Source organism: Mytilus galloprovincialis, chromosome 7, assembly GCF_965363235.1.
Source record: "Mytilus galloprovincialis chromosome 7, xbMytGall1.hap1.1, whole genome shotgun sequence".
Classification (NCBI taxonomy): domain Eukaryota; kingdom Metazoa; phylum Mollusca; class Bivalvia; order Mytilida; family Mytilidae; genus Mytilus; species Mytilus galloprovincialis.
In genome coordinates, this window is record NC_134844.1 from 83046578 (window position 1) to 83071086 (window position 24509).

Genomic DNA, 24509 nt, shown 5'->3' on the forward strand with positions numbered 1-24509 from the left:
TACTCTATATAAATATGTTTAAACTAAACTGACCGCAATAAAGCGAAAAGGATTTTTTTTTAAATCATTTAGTATCATTTTTGTAAATAGTAGCGATTAACGTTAAATCGCTTTTGAATTAAGTATAAATAAAATAATTTTCAACTATTGGTAGCTGTGATTTTGAATTTCATATCATGATATTGCAAAGATAAAATGTTTGCGTTTTGTTTACGGTTACCAGGACCCACGGTGCTTTTAATAGTAAATATAACAAGTTAAATGATATAGACCAAATCACATATAAATGGAAGAGTGAACACACATTTATTCAATTGGTAAAAACATTTTAATCATAGTTTCTACAAATTCTTCACGTAAAGGTAACTTATATTTTCATTTATTTCGTTTAAAAAAAATCATAAATCTCATTTTAGGAGAATCGAAGGAAAAGTTATAACATTTTATTATACAAGTGATAATGTTATAGTAATATTTCTTAAAAGATATACAGCGGAAAATTGCGAAAAAGGATCATTAAAAAAATTCGAAATTCATGTGAGTGAAAGGATCAAATAGAATACATTTTAATCATAGCTTCTGTAAATTCTATCAGTATTCTAACAGTATTCTAATCCCGTGGAAACAGTATTGCTAATTATTTCTTTCACCTAGTTGGACCGTTTAAAGAAACTTCTATTTCATGACGTCATCATTCATTCACATAATTAATCCAGCGACCTACATTTTGACCGGCGACTTTTCCACAGCTAATACAAAAATGTTATTTAATTCATTTAAAAACTAAGGATATAATTGATTCGATTTCATTACTATCGGGACAAAGGTTAGTACTATTTAATAATCTATATTTTCAGACAAGACAATAGTTAATTTTAATGTTTTTTGGGCAGTTTATGGTTATTATCTCAAATATTACTGAAGATAAAGATAAACTGTAACACAGCAAAACTGTTTCGGAAAGTAAGACCTACAAAAAAGTGAACATATAAAAAAAAAACAAAAAACGGATTTATTGCCCTTGAAGGACAATTTTACACTATTTGTACATCATGTAACTGAAATTTGGTACCTATAGTTATATAAATATTTAAGAACGAATAACATATACTTATATACAAATCAGGAGACAAATTTCCAGAGTTCATTTAGTAACTTATTTTAAAGGTTAACTTTCAAATGAATTGATTAATAATTGACCATGTAGAGTCTATAAAAATCTACCAACCAATAAACTTAATAGGTATTGGATCATCAAAATTGACAATACTACAAAACAGGAAAAATTATATAAGTCTAAAAGATTTTGTAACAATACCGATAAATAGATGGAAAACAAAACACTAAAAAGTGTTGAATATCATCGCACAAAGATGGAAAAACTGAACAGATGATATAAATTATACAATAATTGCAAATATTTCGGCTCAACAAATGGCCTTCATCAATGTGAAAAGTTTTAACAATACTGATACATAATGTATAAGGTGTAAAAAGATATCAGTAATGATACAGGTAAGTTTTGGTCGATTGATTTTAATCCAAAATCCTGAATATCATAATACAAACATTAGACTGTAAATTTAATTCTTTCTTTCTATTGATTCCCTCTGGATGGAGGACACCCAGTTCTTTAATCCAAAACTTCTTCCGATTCTCTCTTTGCCTATTTTGCCATGTACAATCCTGTTCGAACACAATGATCTTCATGTGTTCAAAATCTTTCAGATTGTGATCTGGTAACCTGAAGTGTTGGCTGACAGGAATATACGGGGTTTTTTTTGTGAGGTCACTCCTGTGGCCGTTAAGGCGTTTGAGAAATGGCTGCATAGATTCACCGACATATTGGAGACCACATATAGGACACTCAAGAACGTAAATTACGTTTGAGCTTTTGCAGTTGACATTGCAGAAGATCTTGTATGTCTTTTCTGTGGTCTTACTATGAAATGTTGATGAATTGGTGGTAACATTTGCAGCACTTATCCCCACAAGGCTGGCAATTACCTACAATATGGTGAGGTTTGGAAAGGTCAGCACGGACAAGTATATTTCTCAGGCTGTTAGGTTGTTTAAAGGCTATCATGGGAGGCTCAGGAAAGATTTTTGATAATTTAAAATGTTTCTCGATTGCTCTCCAATGATCACGAATGGTCTTGAAACTATTTCTCAGGCATGGATGGTAAGTGAGCACACATGGGATTCTTTTACTTTTCTGTTTTTCTTTGTAAGTTAGCAGACTGCTTCTGAGGATGGATTCCGCTTTTCGAAAACTATTTTTGATGTTTTTGTGTTTATATCCCCTTCTTTTCAAATGTCCTTTGAGCTTTTAGCAGTGTCTTCAGAGGAGCATATTCGCCTTATTCTGAGAGCTTGGCTGTATGGAATGCTCTTCGTGCAGTGTGGAGGATGGCAACTTTCAGGCGACAAGTATTGATGAGTATCTGTAGGTTTAGAGTATATATCTGTGTTTATTATACCTACAGAGAAGGTGCTAGATGTATTAAGGAAGTTTATGGTGGAATTAGATGTTTTATTTGTGAATTTGATGGTAGGGTGTTGATTGTTAGCATTTGTGATAAAAGTTTGTAATTCTTGGTCTCCCATGTCCTATTTCATGTCAACGTCATCAATGAATCGATACCAGGAAAGCTTTTCTTCAATGGAGCACTCGATCAGTTGCTTTTCAACTTTACCCATGAATATATGGGCATAAGATGGAGCCATGTTTGTACCCATAGCAGTGTCACAACGGATGTCACCTCCATCTATACGAATATTCCCCATGCGGATGGCATTTAAGCATGTAGAGAAGTTTGGGACTCTTGATCTCTTAAAATTCCACCTACTGACTGCTTAGTAGAAATGCTTACTATGGTCTTGAAAAAGAACAACTTCACATTCCAAGGAGAACACTATTTACAGACAAATGGCACTGCTATGGGTACAAAAATTGTATATATATAGTGATATGTAGATCATACATACCCCAAAACAATAAACAGTTCAAACGTAAATGCAATTTAATACTAGTATATGATATTTTAAAAAAGAGGATATTTTTTACAAATAAATCTAGCAAAATTATGACCCATGTATTTGGCACATCCCCGTACATCCATTAATAGGTAGTGACCCTCGTGGAAAATGAAAGCTTACACAGGGCGAAAAATCATGATATCATTATGAAGAGCATTTATTTTCATTCAGATATTAATAAGAGTTGGCGACACATTTGTTTTTGAGAAAAAAATCCCGCAAAATAAAGACACTCTGCTGGGTGTCGTGAAATTATATTATTTAATACCACACATTCTGAAGAAAAAAATCTCAATTGATGATTTTCAAAATTTTTTAATAATTTTTAAAATAAAACCACTGTGTCGTTAATTCTTTGAGTTTAGAAAGGTCAGTAACCCATGGTTCACATGGTTGTCTATCATGTGTGAAAGTACGAACGATGGCCATGATTAAATCTCTTCAGTACGAGCTTCAGTAGTATTGACAATATAATGCTTCCATAGTAGCATATACATAAGGATCAATAAACATTGAATTTCGATCATAAAATCATTTGTAGATCAAATGAAATGTGTTGAATAATTATTTATTTGAGTTAATCAATACACTATAATTTCTAGCGAGGACAGGAAATACTATACAAAATAATCGACCATATCTTTTACATCGATGAATTTTATGAATGACATTTAAATGAAAATCCGACGAATTCACTTTGAATTGACTTTTTTCTTTAAATCAACCATTTTTGTCGTATACTATTTAGACCAATATTATTTGCAATGAGCAATTAAGAATTGTAGTCTATCTAATTTATATTGTGGTTTGTCAAGTTATATTTGTCAGAGGTCTCAATTATTTTAAACGTAACCGTTATAATAGGAAAAGATATACCATGATTCGTCAAAATCAGTTAATTTTAAAATCGTCATGAAAAAATAAACTCTATGTTTCCTTGTGAGGTTTTTGTGGACTTTATTCCCTTTTTAACATGGTGGAGTCCGACTTATGGATTTTAAACACCCTAGGCCATGTGCATCGTTTCCTCGTTTAAAAGAATAAAAGAACATGCATTACATCTTAAATTAAAATCAAGCAATTTGTTTAAATATTCTTGAAGCAGTCAGGCTTTCTCTTTAAAAGTACACGGATGTTTGTGAACCTAATTTTAGATATAATTCAATCAAACAATTTTGTTAAACGATGATCTTTTTTTATATATATTTCTTAAGAAATAAAGCTGTTATATGTTTTCAAATAAAACTCTTTTACACCTTTTATAATTAAAATGCACGTTGCTTGTATAGATATTTGAATGCACATAATATCAATAAGATCTTAATCAAAAACATAACACGTCATGTATAAAGAAATATTTATATATCTTTATATAATAGTAACAAAAAATGGCAAACGTGAAGTTTACTACATGTATCGTTAACATAATAAGCGGTAGAAAAATACCGTATACATCATTTAGTATGACATGGTATTGGTTGCAAAAATTTGATATTTTTCATTAAAATGCAATATTTTTATTTAATTGGTATATTTCTTCATTTAAATGTCATATTTGTTTTTATCTAAATGATATACTTTTTCATTTGAATGAGATATTTCATAAGACAGTCCTCAGATTGTCATCGAAAGTGTCCTAAGACAAATCCTAGGACACTTTCGATGACACGGCCCTGTATTTGTTTGGATGAGAAAAATGGTATTTTCCAAAAAATGTCTATATATATTTAGATTTTTTTCTCTCTATCGGTGTCTTTGACCTTTATGAATTACTTGTTCCGATGTGTTCGCTAGCAAGCTATAAGGGCTACACAAATGACTAGTGTAAAACATTTCAAACAGGAAAACTAACGGTATCATCTATAAATGATACGAAAACTGATAAATTCCAATTAACAGCACCAACAAACGACAACCACTGAATAACAGAGTCCTGGCTGTTATCAAATTTCGATACATTTCAAACATATTCCGCATTCAGAGGTCTTCGGTATGTGTGCAAATATGGCATACCATAATAATAAACTTTCAAAATTAATATAAAAAAAACAAACTTAGACTCAATTGGATGGATTAGTGTTTATGTAGAAACCCGATATAGATGTCTGTACAGTAATGTTATCTATTATCTTTATTTCAGTTGTTGCAGAAATGATAGTGACGGCAAAAGAGATGTCAGCACTTTGTGCATGTGGGACAGTGTTAATTATCCTATGCATCATACATGTGATTCCCTCATTAACAAATAATGACCAATCACAATTAAAAGAAGAATGCCGAGAAACAGACTTACGAAAGAGAGATGATATTTCACAGATTCCACGCCATATTCATCAAATTTATTTTGACATTAACAAAGACGGTCAAGCACATCTACAGAAATACCAATTTGCCCAACAAACCTGGGCAAAATTGTGTCCTGACTTCAAGTATACTCTCTGGAACCAATCTATGGTTGACGATTTAATAAAAAAATATTACCCAGGGATTTTCAAATTATACTCAAACCTTCCAGCATGGATAAGTAAAATCAACGTTGGAAAATTCACGATCATTCATCATTATGGTGGAATATATGCTGACAATGATATAGAATGTCTTCAAAATATAAAGTCGCTTCTTCAAAACGTCTACAATCAAAATCAACAAGCTGTTTTTAAAAGTGGCGATAATTTTGATAGGTTTGCAATTGACTTCTTTGCTGCGACCGCCAATCATCCGCTTCTAGAACATGTCATAGCTGGTTTACCTTATGCTAAAAGAAAATACTTGCTTCCATATTTGAATAATATGCTCACTACAGGAACAGCTTATTTCAATATACGTTTCAAAAGTTTTGAAAACAAATGTGCGGTATCAGCATTACCTTATAACAATGAATATATAGTACATCACCGAGCGTCATCATGGCATAGCTGGGACGGTAAAATTATATATATCGTTTGGTTCAAGCGCGGAGTCATAATGAAAACACTATCTTTACTCATTTTTGCTATTATTGTGTACATAATTTATAGAAATAGAAATTCAAGTAAAAGAATTTTGATTAGACAGCAATAATGCAGGAAAAAAGAATACACCAATCTTATTGACAATCTAACAGAGAGAGATATTGATTGAGTGAACACTAGTAAGGAACATTGATAAGGGGGACACTACAAACATAAGCTTAAGAAAGCTGCAGTCGTATCGTTGTCTTAATCTTGATAGTTGTAAGTGGTTAACAACGACGTATAAGAAGAACAACCCAAATAGTCCTTGACGTCGACAGAACAGTATATACCAGCCGATGTTTTGTCGATAACTGTTCACCAAAATTTGAGAGAGTTACTGTGTGATAAGCAAGCATCAATGTACGTGACTATTTATATGAACAATGACAAATGTGAATATTAATTTCTTGATAATGCAAGTAATTATAACAAGCACTTGAAACAATTAAAGTTTACCTTTGATCACACATTTGAATTACTACCTGGTTTTTAAATTGTTTTAGTAACACCAATAACATCACAGCAGAACAGATTCCAACCCTAATAATCCTATACAATCGATCGAATTGCTGAAACACTGCCATAATCAATCAAGTTGCAATAGTGATCAATAGTGATAAGATAGACTTATTTTTATGCTTAACAATGTAGAGGTTATGAAGTACTAGAACCAGGCAATATTATATCGTTGACTTCTTTTTAAGCTACTTGTAACAAAAGTGTATGCGTGTGTGTGTCGTACACTAACCTTACGATGTTTTAACCTCTTCGGCTTGTCGTCTCAGGTGCATGGTTGTCTCATTGGCAATAATACAACAGCTTCTTATTCTTTATATTGAAATCATATTTTGGTCTCAGAATGTATATACAATATATTATGTATTCGAAACCAATAAAGCTTATATGTATCAAGTGCAATAAATATTTTGGTATTCATCACGTAGTGCAATTTAGTAATTCGTACATTTAAAGCAATCTGTGAGTATAATATAGTGAATACAATAAAGAACCATTCTGAAGCCTGATATACGCATTCAATAATTACGAATTATTTCGGAAATTTAATAGTACTTTCCAATATCATTATGATATTTTAGAGAAGAATTTGAACTGGACGCTTTGTCAGAATCGGTTAAAACTATCGGGTTTCTGTCAAAACGTTGAATCCAAAAGTTATAATACTGTGTAAATAATCGACCAACGTACGTTTTCAATATCAAAGAAGCGACGAAATGCCTTTCCTCTATTCGAGATAATTATATTGAATTCCTTTGGACAGAGCTTCAAATATATTTTTTTTAATATAAATTGCATTTCTTCGAGTTTATTGTCAAAGAATCATAATTTAATAAGCACTCGGGTAATCCCTATTACTTCACAAGGAAAGAGATTTGCGAATCACAAGGACCTCATTGTTTCGTTGAACAATTGATTTACATTGAACACCAAATATGAGGGCTTACCATGTTTCCGTTAGATATCTAAGCTTCATAAAATTCCATATAAACAACGGTACATTGTAGGCTCATCTACATGCTCTACAAATAAATTGTACATTGGATTGGCAAATATTCTGCCCGCAGCAAAAACGTCTTCAGAAATACCGTAAAAAAAAAGGTTAAATCACAAAAATACTGAACTCTGAAGAAAATTCAAAACGACAAGTCCTACATCAAATGGCAAAATCAAATGATAAAACATATCAAACGAATGGACAACAACTGTTGTTGACTTGGTACAGGCATTTTCAATTGTAGAAGATGGTGAATTGAATCTGATTTTATAGCGCCAAACCTCTCACTTGTATAATAGTCGCATCAAATTCTATTGTATTTACAACAATGCTTTAACAAAACAGATTTAATAGGATAAAATAATCAAGATATGGATACAACAGTCATCCCTGTATCACAATCTCAAAACAAACAATTATTTCACAAAAAGGCACAAAAAAGCATCTATCAAATTTCAAAACCCGATCATTGTTTTATTGCTTTGCGTGTTTGACGTCATAAAGTGTAAACGTCACATTGGAAGAAATATAAAATAATTTTGTCGTTCAAAGTATTTTCCAAAAAATATAATTTCACATGGGGAATGGTGGTATGAAGGGTTGAAAACTAATTTAAGAAACATACCGAGATTTAAAATTACCTAGAAGTTCTTTAGTTGTTTAGAATTTTTAAGAATCCACATATGGTTAATACCACTACGCGAGTAAAATAATTTTGTTGTGCAACGTATTTTCAAATTTATAATAGAACAATGACATAATGACATATAATAGAACAATAACACATAGGCGAGATCTTTAAAAGTACAGAGTTACGTCATATGAACCAAAGAAACACACAAAGTAGCACATACAAAACACACTCGTAGAGGTATTAACCATGAGTGAATTCTGAAAAACCAACTATTAAGAACTTCTGGTAAGTTTAAATTTCGTTCTTTCACTGAAATTAATTCTAACAAAATGATGATGGAACTGCAAACGACATTGACTTTTCTAACAGAACCCCTGATTTTTAACCCTTTATACCACCATTCTGCATGTCTAATTGAAAAAAATGTTTAAAAGAAATAACCCATGATGCTTTTAAATAAAAAAAATATAATAGATGCTATAAATTTGCATTTGGGATACCGATACTTTGTCAACAGAGAACAATAAAGTAAAACGACAGGAACAAGTGTTAGGTCTGCTAGAGTTTAATTTTGAAACCATATTTGTTGAATTTGGAGGTAGACGTTTCCAAACAATTGTCAGCATTTGTATGGGAACGAACTGTGCGGCTCTCCCTGCCGACTTCTTCATATTTTTTCACTAGAGTGCCAAGACAAGAACACAAAAGAAGCCAGCTCTTTTAAATTCACAACCAGATATATTGATGATGTTCTTTCCTTTAACAATCCAAACTTTTCTGATATGGTTCCATTAATATGTATTCAACAATAGTAAATTCAACAAACCTTAGAAACGGCTTAATCTTCCTCATTTTAAGCTTAATCCTCGAATTTGACATATACGGTCATCTTAGAACAAGAATGCATAACAAATGAAAGGATTTTAATTTTGAAAAAAATACCCCCGCCCCCTTTCCACACCTTAGCAGTAATATACAAACTTTACCTGTATACGGGATTTACATTTCCAAACTCATTCGGTATTCAAGAGCTAACACATGCTACACAGACATATATCCATTTGACGTACTTCGGTACTGATACAGTACAAAATCACAGTTATCTATGACATTTAAAAAAACCAAGTTGCTCTTTTTACAGACGTCATATTTAGGGCAACTTCTAGAATAGCGGGATATTAACTCGAGCTCCAAGGCTGAGTTTATTGGGCCTTATTTCTACCTCAGAAACTCGGAGCCCTTTCAGTGGAGTCCGTTTCCTATCAATAGAACCATGCACTATTAGTGAAGCATAAGATACACAAATATGGATTAAAGGCTTGAGCCCATGATGTGAAACCTTAAACCGGCGATTAAATTATGGTAGAGTCTGGAACCTGAAGACTAACAAGTTTCATTCATTTTCAGAAATTTAGATATATTTCATCTTGTACTGAGGAGAGTGGAGCCAACAACTGAATGCTTTGTACATATATGACTGATGTTTTTTTTACTATAATCTTATGATCTAAATGTGTATGCAATGGTACCAGTTACAATATGAAATACTGGTGAGTATTCATGAACCTAACCAAGCTTATGTGTGCAAAAAATAATCCTAAACTATAAAAATAATGACATGGGGTTTGATTGCCCATGACGCAAATATAAGTTCAAATGAAGTTAATGTAAGTAGGCCAACATACAACCTCAAACAATAAGCAAAACCCATACCATATACTCGGCAATAAAAAAAAACTCCAACAAGAAAAATATGAAAATATTTTATTGAAAAATAACTCGTACGGTTGTGTTTCTTTTGGTTTTAGTTTGTAACCCGGATATTTTTTTTCTCAATTGATTTATGACTTTGGAACAGCGGTATACTACTGTTGCCTTTATCTATAACAAAACAATCTTCAAGTATGACCGAAATGAACGAACGACATACACTACAGTTCCTGTCTTAGGGAAGGACCCATAATGTGGCTGGGTTAAAGGAGTCACCCATTTAATCTAGGATAGTGGTGTTATGGTACAACATAAGAAAAACAATAAACAAAACAAATATAAAAAACAGCTAAATATGGCAACCGCTCATTTACAGGCTACTAACTTGGGACAAGAACATGAATGGTAAACATGTTTGCTGGTGTCAAACCCTCCCCTAACCTTGGTCAGTGATTGAGCGGCATATAACCATCTATAAAAAAAACAGTTGAAAAGGGCTTTGCATATCAGTTTATACAAAGCACAAAATAAAAATTAACAAAAACGAAAATCTTGTGCATCTTTCAAATAAATGCAAAGTTCATAAAATATTTTCATGAGCGGACCACAGGCGCTAAGGGGATGGACCATTGTTCCTCAATATTTTTTTTTGTGGTTGACCGTTTTCTTTTAAGTAGTATTCTTTACCGACATAACACATTTTCTACTGTTGAATGCTTTATATATATGCCCTTCTGTTCTACTTCTCCACTTAGAAATAAATCCTATGATTCTGACAAACACATCATAAAAGTAAGAATTAATGTAACTGTCTGAGTGGAGATTAATTTTAAACTGTTACGAATAGTTCGTATAATATTTTATGTAAAAATTTCCTTGTTTTGTTTGGAAAGTTTTACTTTTTATGTAACCAATGAATGACGTTTTCAGGAAACAATATAGTTATTAGATTATATCATATATTACTTCTTTATCATTATATATTGATATGCATTGAATATTATGTATATCTTACCATTATTTACTATAAATAAGTCAACATTTGATTGTTTTATTGACATAATGCATTTCAGTAGAATATAATAGATGCACTTTAAAACTGATTCAATGCCATATGCATTTATAAAGAAGTTTGAAAATGAAAAATTGCAGTTATGCATATTATCTTAATTGATCGTCTTAGCTAGAAGCTTAAAATTACTGCCGGAGTCAAAATATTATGATTGCCATATGGAACACTTTTTTTGCAATTAAAAAAACCACAAACGATTGCTATTTTCGTGCGCATGCGATGTAAAATTAAAACCACGTTTTCAAGCTATATATAATATATCAAACTGAAAAAAAAACACACTGAATCACAGAACGATATATGTAAACTATATTTGAAGGTAGAGTAATCATTTTTTTATTTCACTACGACTGAATCACAGTATCAATTATATGTTTACAATTATATACAAAAAAAAATATTCTTTTCTATCTTTATTGGCTGTTAATATCATAAGGATATAAACAAAACTAAATACACAAAATAAAATTAAATCATCAAAGAATTCTTCAAACTTTTATGAAAAAGTTAACAAAACTCTAAATGCAGTGTGATCTCGTGGTAGCTTGCTAACCTCGCATTGTGGAGGTCGTGGGTTAAAATATCAGACGGGTCAAACCTAAGATCTGTAGATTTGTATTGTCTTTTTCTGTGCTTTAAAATATTTGAATATATTTTTTGATATCTTTTATGATCAAGAGCATAATTCTAGTCGAAAATGAATCAAGTGTTTTTTAAACCCAGGTTAGCATCACATCCACTTTGTATTTTTGTTAAATTTATTTCTATTTGTATCCATCTGATGAGTTAAGCCCTTTTCAACTGTTTTTCAATAGTTTGTTCTTATGTTGCACTGTTGCAACACTGTCCCAGGTTAGGAATGGTTGGCGCTTTCACACTTAATTAATCCCGCCACGTTGTATATGTGCCGGTCCCACGTCAGGAGTCTGTTATTCAGTGGTTGTCGTTAGTTCATGCTTGTCATATTTGTTTTTCGTAAACTGCTTTGTTATTAATTATGCAGTTTTTTTCTCAATTGAATTGTTTCGTACTTTAAATGTCGAGGCCTTTTATAGCTGACCATAAGGACTGAATTTTTCTCATTGTTGAAGACCGTTCTATTGGCTATAATTGCTTACATTCACTTCATTTGAACTTTGGTAAATAGATGTCTCATTGGCAATCTTACCACATCTCCTTATTTTTATATTTAATGGTACAAATTGGATGTAAATGTAAATGGTAGGAAGCCAAATACGTAAAATGTTTGTAAGATTCAAAAATATTGAAATGTGGATAAAAGTCCGTCTAATAACACTGTCAAAAGTAAATTTTGCAGATCGAGGTTGAAACCCTTATATTTGAACACTTAAGTTTAAGCTTTCCCCCCTTTTTTATCATTATCTTGTCTATCTTTTTTTCAACTCATGGCATCTTTTAATAAACTCATAACTTGGCCAATATTGTGAATTTATACTCTACTCCGTTTAATGTGGTCCTATATGAGACGAATCTACTAATAGTCAAGACAACAGCGACACTGAATAATAAGAGATGGTTCCGCCGGGTCTTGCAGTCGACATTCATACTTGACATGCATTTTTGCGTTTATAATGCAAACAATTCTTATATTGCAGTGGAATAACTCGTGATCATGAGGATATTAATAGCAAACTTGATTTGTTTGTTACTTGTGGTCAAGCCGAGTCTACAGTTAAGTAAGTATTATACAAAGTTGTAAAGAAGCTCATGTGCATTTATACTACTTATAATCTTGTTACTGTCAATAAAAGGTTTATGGTGAAGATGAACTGTTTATGCAAAAAAAAAAAAACCACACACATACACACCCTCCCCTTTTATATACACACTCACAGTATATATTTCGCGTACCAAGTAGAACATCTTCGTCAAAATTTGGACCCCAAAGATCTATTTTTTTTATCTTTCTTCCATGATCTTCCATGATCCGGAAAGAAATATTCATTGTGCTATTACATTTTTATCAACTTTTCAATTTTTAATAACAGTTTCTGTCATTTATAGTCTGAATACTTGTCATGGCACAGTAATTTATAAAAAAAAACGAGAGGAAATATGAGAAGGGTTTAAAAAAAAACATAAATCTAAGTTTAGTTGTTACCTCTTATGGTGGCAACTCTCTTAAAGAGGTTTAATCTTAAACCATAAGCGATGCAATTGTATATTGAATGTATTTAAATATAATGACTGAATATGCATTGGCTGTTGAAATATTGCTACCTAGATTAAATAAAAAATCACAATGAAATAATTCAAATTATGTTCTTGTTCGTCGACTCAAACGAACATAAAATATTTATAAAAAAAAACCCACTATTTTGGATATCAGCTCGCCTGGACAGTACAGTTAATCAAATACACGTGTTCTTTATAACATTGATAAATACATTGTAAGAACTCAACCAACTCTCATAGTCATGATGATACCGACCTTTAATGATATCATTATTCATGATTGTATCAGAAATATAATTTGTCCCGACCCCTAATGCTCCTGAATTTCAATTGTTTTTGTTGATTTGTTAAATTATTTTTTTCACAGATAATGCATTTTACAGCTAATCAGTGACAGTTTTGTTAATAGGTACTTGGTGTCATCAACCATAGTGTATCATTTGCTTTAATTCATTATCAATGTTTCTTAGCTTATTTTGACAAAATTGAACCATACTGGCTGCTAAAATTTGACTTTTCTACTCTGTACACTAGTATTCCACATTCCAAACTAAAAGACAAATTGAAAGAGTTGGTATTGCTTTGCTTCGTAAAAAAGAATGGCCAACGTAGATACAAGTATCTTGTCTTAGGGAGGGATAAATCCTACTTTGTAAAGGATCACTCTGATTCGAACAAAAAATTCTCTGAAACTGATATTATCAAGATGCTTGATTTCTTGATTGACAACATATTTGTTACGTTCGGAGGACGTGTTTTTCAACAGACTGTCGGCATTCCAAGGGGAACAAACTGTGCCCCTCTACTTGCCGACTTGTTTCTTTATTATTATGAGGCTGACTTCATGCAGGAACTTCTTAGGAAGAAAGATAAGAAGATAGCACTATCCTTTAACTCTACTTTTCGCTATATAGATGATGTTCTTTCACTAAATAATTCAAAATTTGGTGACTATGTGGAACGCATCTATCCAATCGAGCTAGAGATAAAGGATACTACAGATACAGTTAAGTCGGCCTCATATCTTGACTTACATCTAGAAATTGACAATGAGGGTCGGTTGAAAACAAAACTTTACGACAAAAGAGATGATTTCAGCTTTCCAATTGTGAACTTTCCATTTCTAAGTAGCAACATTCCAGCAGCACCTGCATACGGGGTATATATCTCCCAATTGATACGATATTCCCGTGCTTGCATTTCCTATCATGATTTTCTTGATAGAGGGTTGCTGCTCACAAGGAAGCTATTAAACCAAGAGTTCCAAATGGTGAAGTTGAAATCATCCCTTCGTAAATTTTACGGACGCCATCACGAGTTGGTTGACCGTTATGGAATAACCGTATCACAAATGATATCGTATATGTTCTTTACGTCGTAACTACAATCCCCTTCCCTTTCCTGAATGTGACCTACCGAATTAGACAATTTACCTGATTTGTTATCACATAAGCAACACGACGGGTGCCGCATGTGGAGCAGGATCTGTTTACCCTTCCGGAGCACCTGAGATCACCCCTAGTTTTTTGGTGGGGTTCGTGTTGTTTATTCTTTAGTTTTCTATGTTGTGTCGTGTGTGCTGTTGTTTGTTTGTTTGTCTTTTTTCATTTTTAGCCATGGCGTTGTCAGTTTGTTTTAGATTTATGATTTTGACTGTCCCTTTGGTATCTTTCGTCCCTCTTCTAAAAGCGAATTATTATTTCACTATTTAACTTTATTAATGATTGAACAAAAACAATATCAATACATGTTTCATATTTTATATATCTCGTAGCTAATGTCACTTTAAATAAAAAGAGTTCAAATTATTTTCAATTTATTTTTTTATCTTTTGTTTTTTTAATGATGCATGATGATGTTTGAATAATTAATTACTGCATACTCTTAATGATGTCATATGTTTTATTACATGCATTGATAGAATTAAGTTAATTAACTATAAGATAAAGATGGATAACCATAACATCTTTTCAAATAATTGTAAAAGAAAAATTGTCTACCATGTAGTTTAGAAGAAAAATAAAGAAACCGAAGAAGGTCAATGGCCGAAACGTCTTGAAAATTTGTTTATTACTACAATAATGTAATATATGTTCCCTATTGGAATGGAATTTTTGAATCACAAGGATTTTACTTAACGGTTTACAATTGTTATCATGTCCTTCGTTTTTAGTTTTATAAAAATTCATATTCTGCATTAATATGGAATAAAATTTAACTTTTCGTTTTCTTGTACGTTTGTGTTATTCTCTAAACTCTAAAAAAAAACAAAAAAAAACACGAACAAATGTGTATATGGTATGAATGCCTTTTAGACAACACTCCACAAGGGTTTTTCAAGTGTCGGTGTTATCATAGCCGACTAGATGATAACACGTTAATACCGACATTGTACAATAATTAAGATTATCATTTTTAAAGCCTAAACACACTCATTTTGAGAGATGACAAATATATATGTCTTCAAATGACGGGAAAGCTTATATTATTAGACATTTGCAAGACGCTCATTTTGTCTATTTTCAAAACTAACACCTCAAACTCTATACATTGATAATGGCAACGCAATACTGTATCCAAAAACTAATGAAAATTCATAAAAATAGTGACTTATGTTTTCAAATCACAATTTTTAAATGGTTAAAATGTTTATCTAAGCCAATATTATTACTATAACATCTTTAAGTCGCACTTGCAGAACAGATATTATTATTTTATTGATGTACTCATACTTAAAATGTTATAGATATTCACGAACTGCATTCTCTAAGATGAACATTGTCTTCTCTCTTTTCTAGTTGACACCAAAGCAGATGTCTTGTTTATTCTGGACATGTCAGGTAGTGTTGGCAAGGATAATTTCCAAACTGTGAAAAACACCGCAGCAAATATAGCAGGTCAATTCACGATCAGTAAGACACACACACAGGTCGGCGTGGATGTATTTTCATCAAATGTTAAAACAGAAATAAAGTTGAGAAGTTTGAATTTGATACAACTTCTTAAACATTTTATCAAACAGATCCCGTATGTAGGTGGTGGAACAAAGACCTATGATGCACTAGATCATGCCAGAAAGAGCAGTTTTACAAAAAAGAATGGCAAGTAGTCTATTGATGATAAAATTCCTTTCAGGACATAATTCGTAAATATAAATCAACAATGCAGACATCTTATACATTCAGGTATTTCACATCCCATCTTCACTGGTAATATTCTATACAAATCACAAAAATGTCGTTATTCACCTCAAAAGCTAACCAAACTTTTATACAGACTTCTTCAGAAAGGATCTACTCACGATGCTGTTGTCAAGTAATTAAAGATGGCATTGATGAACTAATAATGAGTCACTCATGGGGTTTTTGCATCGGAAATTACCCAATTTTTCTAAAACCAGTTGTCATGATACGTGTTATGTTCTTCTCTTATAAATTATGAAGGCATGATACCAAATATCTAACAGGAGGGATTGTGCTTAATCATCATAAGATGAAGACATACTATTTCTATCAGTTAAATTGAGGTCTGCAGCTGGCATGTCAGTTACTGCTAGTAGTCCTTTGTTTATTTATGTATCATTGTCATGTTGCTTAGTTTTTGGTTTTGTTACTTAAACCACATCGGACTTGGGCTTCTTTTAAACTGAGTGAGTTCTGTGTATGTTACATTTTGATGTTGTGTCGTTGTTCTCCTCTTGTATTTAATGCGTTTCCCTCAGTTTTAGTTTGTTACCCCAATTTTGTTTTTTTGTCCATAGATTTACGAGTTTTGAACAGCGGTATACTACTGTTGCCTTTATTTACTGCTGTATTTACGGACGCCATCGCGAGTAGGTTGATCGTTATTGAATATCCATTTCACAGATGATAGCGGATATTTTTTTATGTCGTAACTATAATTCCGCCCTTATTTTCCCGAATGCAACCTACCGAATTAGATTCATTACCGGGTTTGTACAAAGATGAGCAACACGACGGGTACAACATGTGGAGCAGAATCGGTTATCCTTTCAAAGCACCTTAGATTCCCCATATTTTGGTGTAGTTCGTGTTGCTCAGTCTTTAGTTTGCTATGAATGAAAAACCAAATATTTGAGAATGGCTCCTGTTGAAAATATATTAAATGAAAATTAGAGCTTCATCTGAAGATAAAAGACCATATAGTGAAGTAACAATTAAATTGTACCCTATCCAAATGACACAATTCAAGTTCATAAAAGGAGGCTTCTTTTTCTTTAGGAATAGATTTACTGAACCTTAAAAGAAACATTACTGCAAAAAGAGTATATTACCTCTGTATTCAGCCGAATGAGTTCTTTTCAGTATGTACATTTTTAAAAGTATTTACGAGACCGGGTTGGTACAAAATGAGCAATACAACGGTTGTCACATGTAGAGTAGGAGCTTCTTACCCTCCCAGAGGACCTGAGATCAACTCAGTGTTTGGTGGGGGTCTTTTTCAGTGATTGCGTTGTCAGTATATTTTCGACTTATGAGTTTGAATGTCCCGTTGTTATCTTTCGCCTCTCTTTTACAGGAGATCCTGGCATGATTTATTTATTAGGTGTTATTCTGTTGTATCGTAGTTCTCCTCTTATATTTGATGTGTTTCCCTCAGTTTTAGTTTGTAAACCGGTTTTTTTTCTCAATTGATTTATGAATTTCGAACAGCGGTATATTACTGTTGTCTTCATTGGATTTGAACTAGCTGTCAGTTACTGCATATGTACTTAATAGCTTCTTTTTGTTGTTGTGATGTACAAGTACCTGGCCATGTCCATTCTGTGTTTCTGCTAGATTTATTTCTGTTTGTATTCATCTGATGAGCTATATATTTTTCAACTGATTTTATAGGTTGTTCTTATGTTACACCACTGTTCTAGTTTACAAGGAGGGTTTGACGCCCGCTTACATGTTTAACCCCGCCACATTCAGCATGTGCCTGTCCCAAGTCAGAAATCAATAATGCAGTGGTTGTCGTTTGTTTATACGTTACATATTTTGTTTTTGTCCATTATTATTTACATGAATTAGCCCGTTAGTTTTATCGTTTGAATTGTTTGACATTTGTCATTTTGAGGCCTTTTATATCTGACTATGCGGTATGGACTTTGCCTATTGTTGAAGGTGACATAATATGTATTTATTCCTGTGTCATTTTTGTCTTTTGTGAAGAGTTGTGTCATTTACAATTATATTACTTCTTCTTTTCTATAATTAAGACATTGTGTTCCCAAACGTTTGGTGAGATTCCAGTTTTTCGTTTCGTTGTTTTTTGTATAGTGTCTTGTAAACGTTTTGGTTGGGTTTTTTTCTCTCTAGGACATGATAGTGTCTATCTTCCTTCAACTTATTTTGCTATTGCAATTTAATACTTGATGAAAATTAAATGCTTACATGCAAAGAAAAGTTCCCATTTCAAATTACATAACTTCTTTTTATGTTTCTTTTGACGCATAAATGTAATTGAACCTGAACTATTATTTTACAGGAGATAGAGCAGGAATACAAAACATCGCCCTTGTTATGACTGATGGCGGGTCTGACAACCAAAAACGCACTTGTGAGGCAGCAAGAAGGTTACGCGCAGCGGGTGAAGGTGTTATAATTTTTTCTATTCCTATTGGAAATAACGTTAACCAAAATGAGATTGAGTGCATAGAAGATGATGCAACGTTCCGTTTCGCAGCAAAATCTTTTGGTGCATTGAAAAAACCGTCGTTCAGGCAAAGCATTGCAAACATGATTTCGAAAGGTATGGATGTTCATTTTCACTTTTCACCTTTGCCCATAAGTTAAGACTATCTTTATAAACTTTATTCGATTAGAAAATGAATTTTGTGTTGGGTTTAAAACATTGTCATTTTGGTCGTTGTTAAATTGAAAGAAAGTATGAGTAAATCATTAATATAGAAAAAGCGCAATAAAAAAAAGTTTCAAGTTCAGCATTTTATGTACTTAAAAGTAAAGTGTTGAACCTAGTGATGAAAAATTTAAATTTTCACAAAATGTGTTTAGTTTTACTCAACAAAAACAAATTTCTAACATTTTTAAAAGTTCACGATTATTTGTAGAAGAATGGACGAATGGATATACCGCTTCAACTTGTTATATTTTTAGATCAGATTTCAGACAACAACAAAAAACGATTCAAGAACTGTCTTTGGTCAAATCTTAGTAGATTAATAAAGCACATTGAGCTCTCTTTCATCAGAAATTTCTCCAAAACCGATTTAAGAGAAATTTTAAGTTCTCTTTTACAGATGCGTTTCACTAGTTGGCAGAAGCACGTCATCATTATTTTTAAATTCAAATATATGATACCTCAGTATGATACAGGCTACAATGAGACAAATATTGTTTGTGACGTTTGTATACTAATCCGTTTGTTGTGTGCCATGCATCCTAATCAGATTATTGATTACATTTTTTCAATGTAATCATATGTAATCAGTTATCATGTAATTTCTGATTCAAGCAATAGTAATTTAATCGATTACAATGTAAATAAAACCAGGTGTTAATTATCGTGATTACTTTGAGATTACTTAAAGATTACATTCATATCAGACATATCATTACTTGATGATAACAAATTGGTATATGAAAACCAGTTTTCATATACAACATAAGAAAAAAAATGCGAAGCTTGAATGAAAAAATCAAACTAGTTTTCACTATGGTTGGTCGTGGTTCTATATGGTTGATCCTATTTTCATAAAATAACAAGTTTGGTATAACAAAGGTTGGCATGTAGAATAAATTTGTGTTGTATAATTTTGTAAACAGTTCCAAGTATTTCATTGTGAGATTTAATCCACTCTTTGTGATACAAGAATATGCTGTAATAACATTTTGTATTTCCTGTTTGTAGTGACAAGCCAAGGCTAGGGATGAAAGACAAAGGATGGTGAGTCTTATCTGATAGTATTGGTGGTTAGTAGTTTCTCATAGCATGAGTGGTTAGTAGTATCTTATTATGTGGGTGGTGAATAGTATCTCATAGTGTGTGTGGTTAGTAGTATGTCAGAGTGTGGGTGGTTAGTAGCATCTTAAAGTGTGGCTGGTTATAAGTATCTCATAGTGTGGATGGTTAGTTGTATCTCATAGTGTGGGTGATAAATAGTATCTCAAAGTGTTGGTGCTAAGTAGTATCTCATTGTGTGGGTGGTTTGTATCATCTCATTGTGTGGGTGGTTTGTAGTATCTCGTAGTGTAGGTGGTTAGTAGTATCTCATAGTATGGATGCTGAGTAGTATTTCATAGTGTGGATGGTATATAGTATCTCATAGTGTTTGTGGTTAGCAGTATCTCATAGTGTGGATTGTTAGCAGTATCTCATAGTGTGTGTGGTTAGCAGTATCTTATAGTGTGTGTGGTTAGTATTATCTTATAGTGTGGGTTGTTAGCAGTATCTCATAGTGTGTGTGGTTAGCAGTATCTCATAGTGTGGGTGGTGAACATTATCTCATAGTGTTGGTGGTTAACAGTCTCTCATAGTTTGTGTGGTTAGTAGTATCTCATAGTGTGGGTTGTTAGCAGTATTTCATAGCGTTGGTAGTTAACAGTATCTCATAGAGTGTGTGGTTAGTAGTATCTCATAGTGTGGGTTGTTAGCAATATCTCATAGTGTGGGTGGTGAATATTATCTCATAGTGTGTGTGGTTAGCAGTATGTCATAGTGTGTGTGGTTAGTAGTATCTCATAGTGTGGGTTGTTAGCAGTATCTCATAGTGTGTGTTGTTATAAGAATCTCAAAGTGTGGGTTGTTAGCAGTATCTCATAGTGTGTGTGGTTAGGAGTATCTGATAGTGTGTGTGGTTAGCAGTATCTCATAGTGTGTGTGGTTAGTAGTATCTCATAGTGTGGGTTGTTAGCAGTATCTGATAGTGTGTGTGGTTAATAGTATCTCATAATGTGGGTTGTTAGCAGTATCTGATAGTATGTGTGGTTAGGAGTATCTCAAAGAGTGTGTGGTTAGCAGTATCTCATAGTGTGTGTGGGTAGCAGAATCTCATGGTGTGGGTTGTGAGCAGTATCTCATAGTGTGTGTGGTTAGCAGTATCTCATAGTGTTTGTGGTTAGCAGTATCTCATAGTGTGGGTTGTTAGCAGTATCTCATAGTGTGGGTGGTGAATATTATCTCATAGTTTGGGTTTTTAGCAGTATCTCATAGTGTGTGTTGTTATCAGTATCTCATAGTGTGTGTTGTTAGCAGTATCTCATAGTGTTTGTGGTTAGCAGTATCTCATAGTGTGGGTTGTTAGCAGTATCTCATAGTGTTTGTGGTTAGCAGTATCTCATAGTGTGTGTGGTTAGCAGTATCTCATAGTGTGGGTTGTTAGCAGTATCTCATAGTGTGTGTGGTTAGCAGTATCTCATAGTGTGGGTTGTTAGCAGTATCTCATAGTGTGTGTGGTTAGTAGTATCTCATAGTTTGGGTTTTTAGCAGTATCTCATAGTGTGTGTGGTTAGTAGTATATCATAGTGTGTGTGGTTAGTAGTATCTCATAGTGTGTGTGGTTAGTAGTATCTCATAGTGTGGGTTGTTAGCAGTATCTCATAGTGTGTGTGGTTAGGAGTATCTCACAGTGTGGGTTGTTAGGAGTATCTCATAGTGTGTGTGGTTAGCAGTATCTGATAGTGTGTGTGGTTAGTAGTATCTCATAGTGTGGGTTGTTAGCAGTATCTGATAGTGTGTGTGGTTAGTAGTATCTCATAGTGTGGGTTGTTAGCAGTATCTCATAGTGTGTGTGGTTAGCAGTATCTCATAGTGTGTGTGGGTAGCCGTATCTCATAGTGTGGATTGTAAGCAGTATCTCATAGTGTGTGTGGTTAGCAGTATCTTATAGTGTGTGTGGTTAGCAGTATCTCATAGTGTGGGTGGTGAATATTATCTCATAGTTTGGGTTTTTAGCAGTATCTCATAGTGTGTGTTGTTAGCAGTATCGCATAGTGTGGGTTGTTAGCAGTATCTCATAGTGTTTGTGGTTAGCATTATCTCATAGTATGGGTTGTTAGCAGTATCTCATAGTGTTTGTGGTTAGCAGTATCTCATAGTGTGTGTGGTTAGCAGTATCTCATAGTGTGGGTTGTTAGCAGTATCTCATAGTGTTTGTGGTTAGCAGTATCTCATAGTGTGGGTTGTTAGCAGTATCTCATAGTGTGTGTGGTTAGTAGTGTCTCATAGTGTGTGTGGTTAGGTGTATCTCATAGTGTGTGTGGTTAGTACTATCTCATAGTCTGGATTGTTAGCAGTATCCCATAGTGTGTGTGGTTAGCAGTATCTCATAGTGTGGGTTGTTAGCAGTATCTCATAGTGTGTGTTGTTAGCAGTATCTCATAGTGTGGGTGGTTAGTAGTATCTCATAGTGTGGGTTGTTAGCAATATCTCATAGTGTTGGTGGTTAGCAGTATCTCATAGTGTGGGTGGATAGTAGTATCTCGTAGTGTGGGTGGTGAATATTATCTCATAGTGTGTGTGGTTAGTAGTATCTGATAGTGTGTGTGGTTAGCAGTATCTCATAGTGTGGGTTGTTAGCAGTATCTCATAGTGTGTGTGGTTAGTAGTATCTCATAGTGTGTGGTTAGCAGTATCTCATAGTGTGGGTGGTTAGCAGTATCTGATAGTGTGTGTGGTTAGTAGTATCTCATAGTGTGTGTGGTTAGTAGTATCTGATAGTGTGTGTGGTTAGTAGTATCTCATAGTGTGAATGGTGAATATTTTATCATAGTGTGGGTGTATATAAACTATAAATAAGTAATTTTAAATTTAAAAAAAAGAAAAAACACTGAACGCAATCAGCTAACCATCTCTCAGTATAACCTAACCTAGGACAGTGGTATAACAGTACAACATAAGAATGAACTATAAATATTAGTTGAAAAAGGCTTAACTCACCAGATGGGTAGAAATACAAGTAGACGTTGCCGGATACATGTACATCCCAACAATATAAAGACACTAGGTACAGATTTGAAAGATCTCGCAGTTATAAACTGACAGCTTGTTCAAAACCACTAACAACTAATAAAAAAAATCGTGCATCTAAGACTACATTATCAAGCCGTACACATCAAACATCCAATGGATTTAGTGTAAAAACGTCATAAACAGTCAGAGAAAAACATAAGCTTCTTAGTGCTTCTTGGTTAAATATTTTTTTGTTTTTGTTCTGATTGAGATTGTGACATGATGTACCCCTATTTTGACAATTTTACCTATTATGTCTGCAACTATTATACAATTGAGAGGTTTAGCGCTATAAAACCAGGTTCAATCCATCATTTCCTACATTTGAAAATGCCTTTACCAAGTCAGGAATATGACAGTTGTTGTCCATTCGTTGGATGTGTTTTACCATTTTATTTTGCCATTTAATTAGGGACATTCCGTTTTGAATTTCCCCCGGAGTTCAGTATTTTTGTTTTACTTTTTTGTATAACCCTGGTACGTTTGATAACTACTTTTATCAACTGAAAACTTGCTTTTAGAGTCATACTACCTCAATAGGTTTCAAAATTTGTGACACAACAATATAATAGTTTGAACATATTTATCTCATGTACCATTTCACTGCTGTAAAGAAAATCTTAATAAGATTAACATCGCTACAAACGAGCGAAACAATTGAGAAGTTTATACACATTAAAAGGGAACCAATGGCATGCACTATCACTATTTAGAAGAAAAGAAAAACAAAGTACCCGTCGTCTCATTATGTATAAATTGTTGCAGTGTAAATTAGAAAAATGAAGTCTATATTTAAACATATCTTCATTATTTAGAGACAACATTTCTTCTCAACATCAGCTGAAGTAGTGAACAAATAAAGTTGTCTTTGGATGTTTTTTTAATTATAATATCTACGACGTATCTCGCGGAATAAGAAATAAATAGTCTAAAATATTTTTTTGTTTTAAAATCATATTCATTCCTCTGTATTTGAAAATAAGAAATAGTGGATTAAAACGAATTAAAAACAGTGTTTGGAGAAAACGGACATCACCATTGTCAAAAGGAAAAGAACGAAACGACAGTCAATGGTCAATACTGACAATTAAAGATACCAGCTAAACCAAACACCTATTGTGAAATTAGGTGTTCCTGAAAGGTTAGCCGTACTACTATATAAGTGGATCTTACTGTATTGTCCATTTCGAATACGATAGAAAATAGTCGTCATACAAAAATATGATTTATATGTCTTTTATATTACTTTCTTCACCAACAGTAAGAATAAGCATGACTCTGAAATACCAAGAAACTCTTAAATTTAGTAGATAACAGAACGTTTTTTTTTTTTGTTTTATCTAGCATTTATTCATCTATACAATGTATAATTTTATT

General features: G+C 32.9%; 1 protein-coding gene and 1 long non-coding RNA gene across 2 annotated transcripts; both read left to right on the plus strand.

The window, feature by feature from the left end:
• The first annotated feature begins 372 nt into the window (after positions 1 to 372).
• LOC143083823 (uncharacterized) lies at positions 373 to 6510 on the plus strand. The gene is made up of 2 exons (XR_012980889.1): positions 373 to 826; positions 5180 to 6510. It is a non-coding gene; the product is annotated as an uncharacterized LOC143083823 (long non-coding RNA).
• Positions 6511 to 10300: 3790 nt separating this feature from the next.
• Positions 10301 to 20071, plus strand: LOC143084287 (collagen alpha-1(XXI) chain-like). The gene is given in 5 exon segments (XM_076260697.1): positions 10301 to 10334; positions 12578 to 12658; positions 15956 to 16258; positions 18651 to 18914; positions 20034 to 20071. Coding segments are annotated over 5 exon segments (699 nt in total). The 3' UTR covers positions 20051 to 20071.
• The last annotated feature ends 4438 nt before the right edge of the window (positions 20072 to 24509 follow it).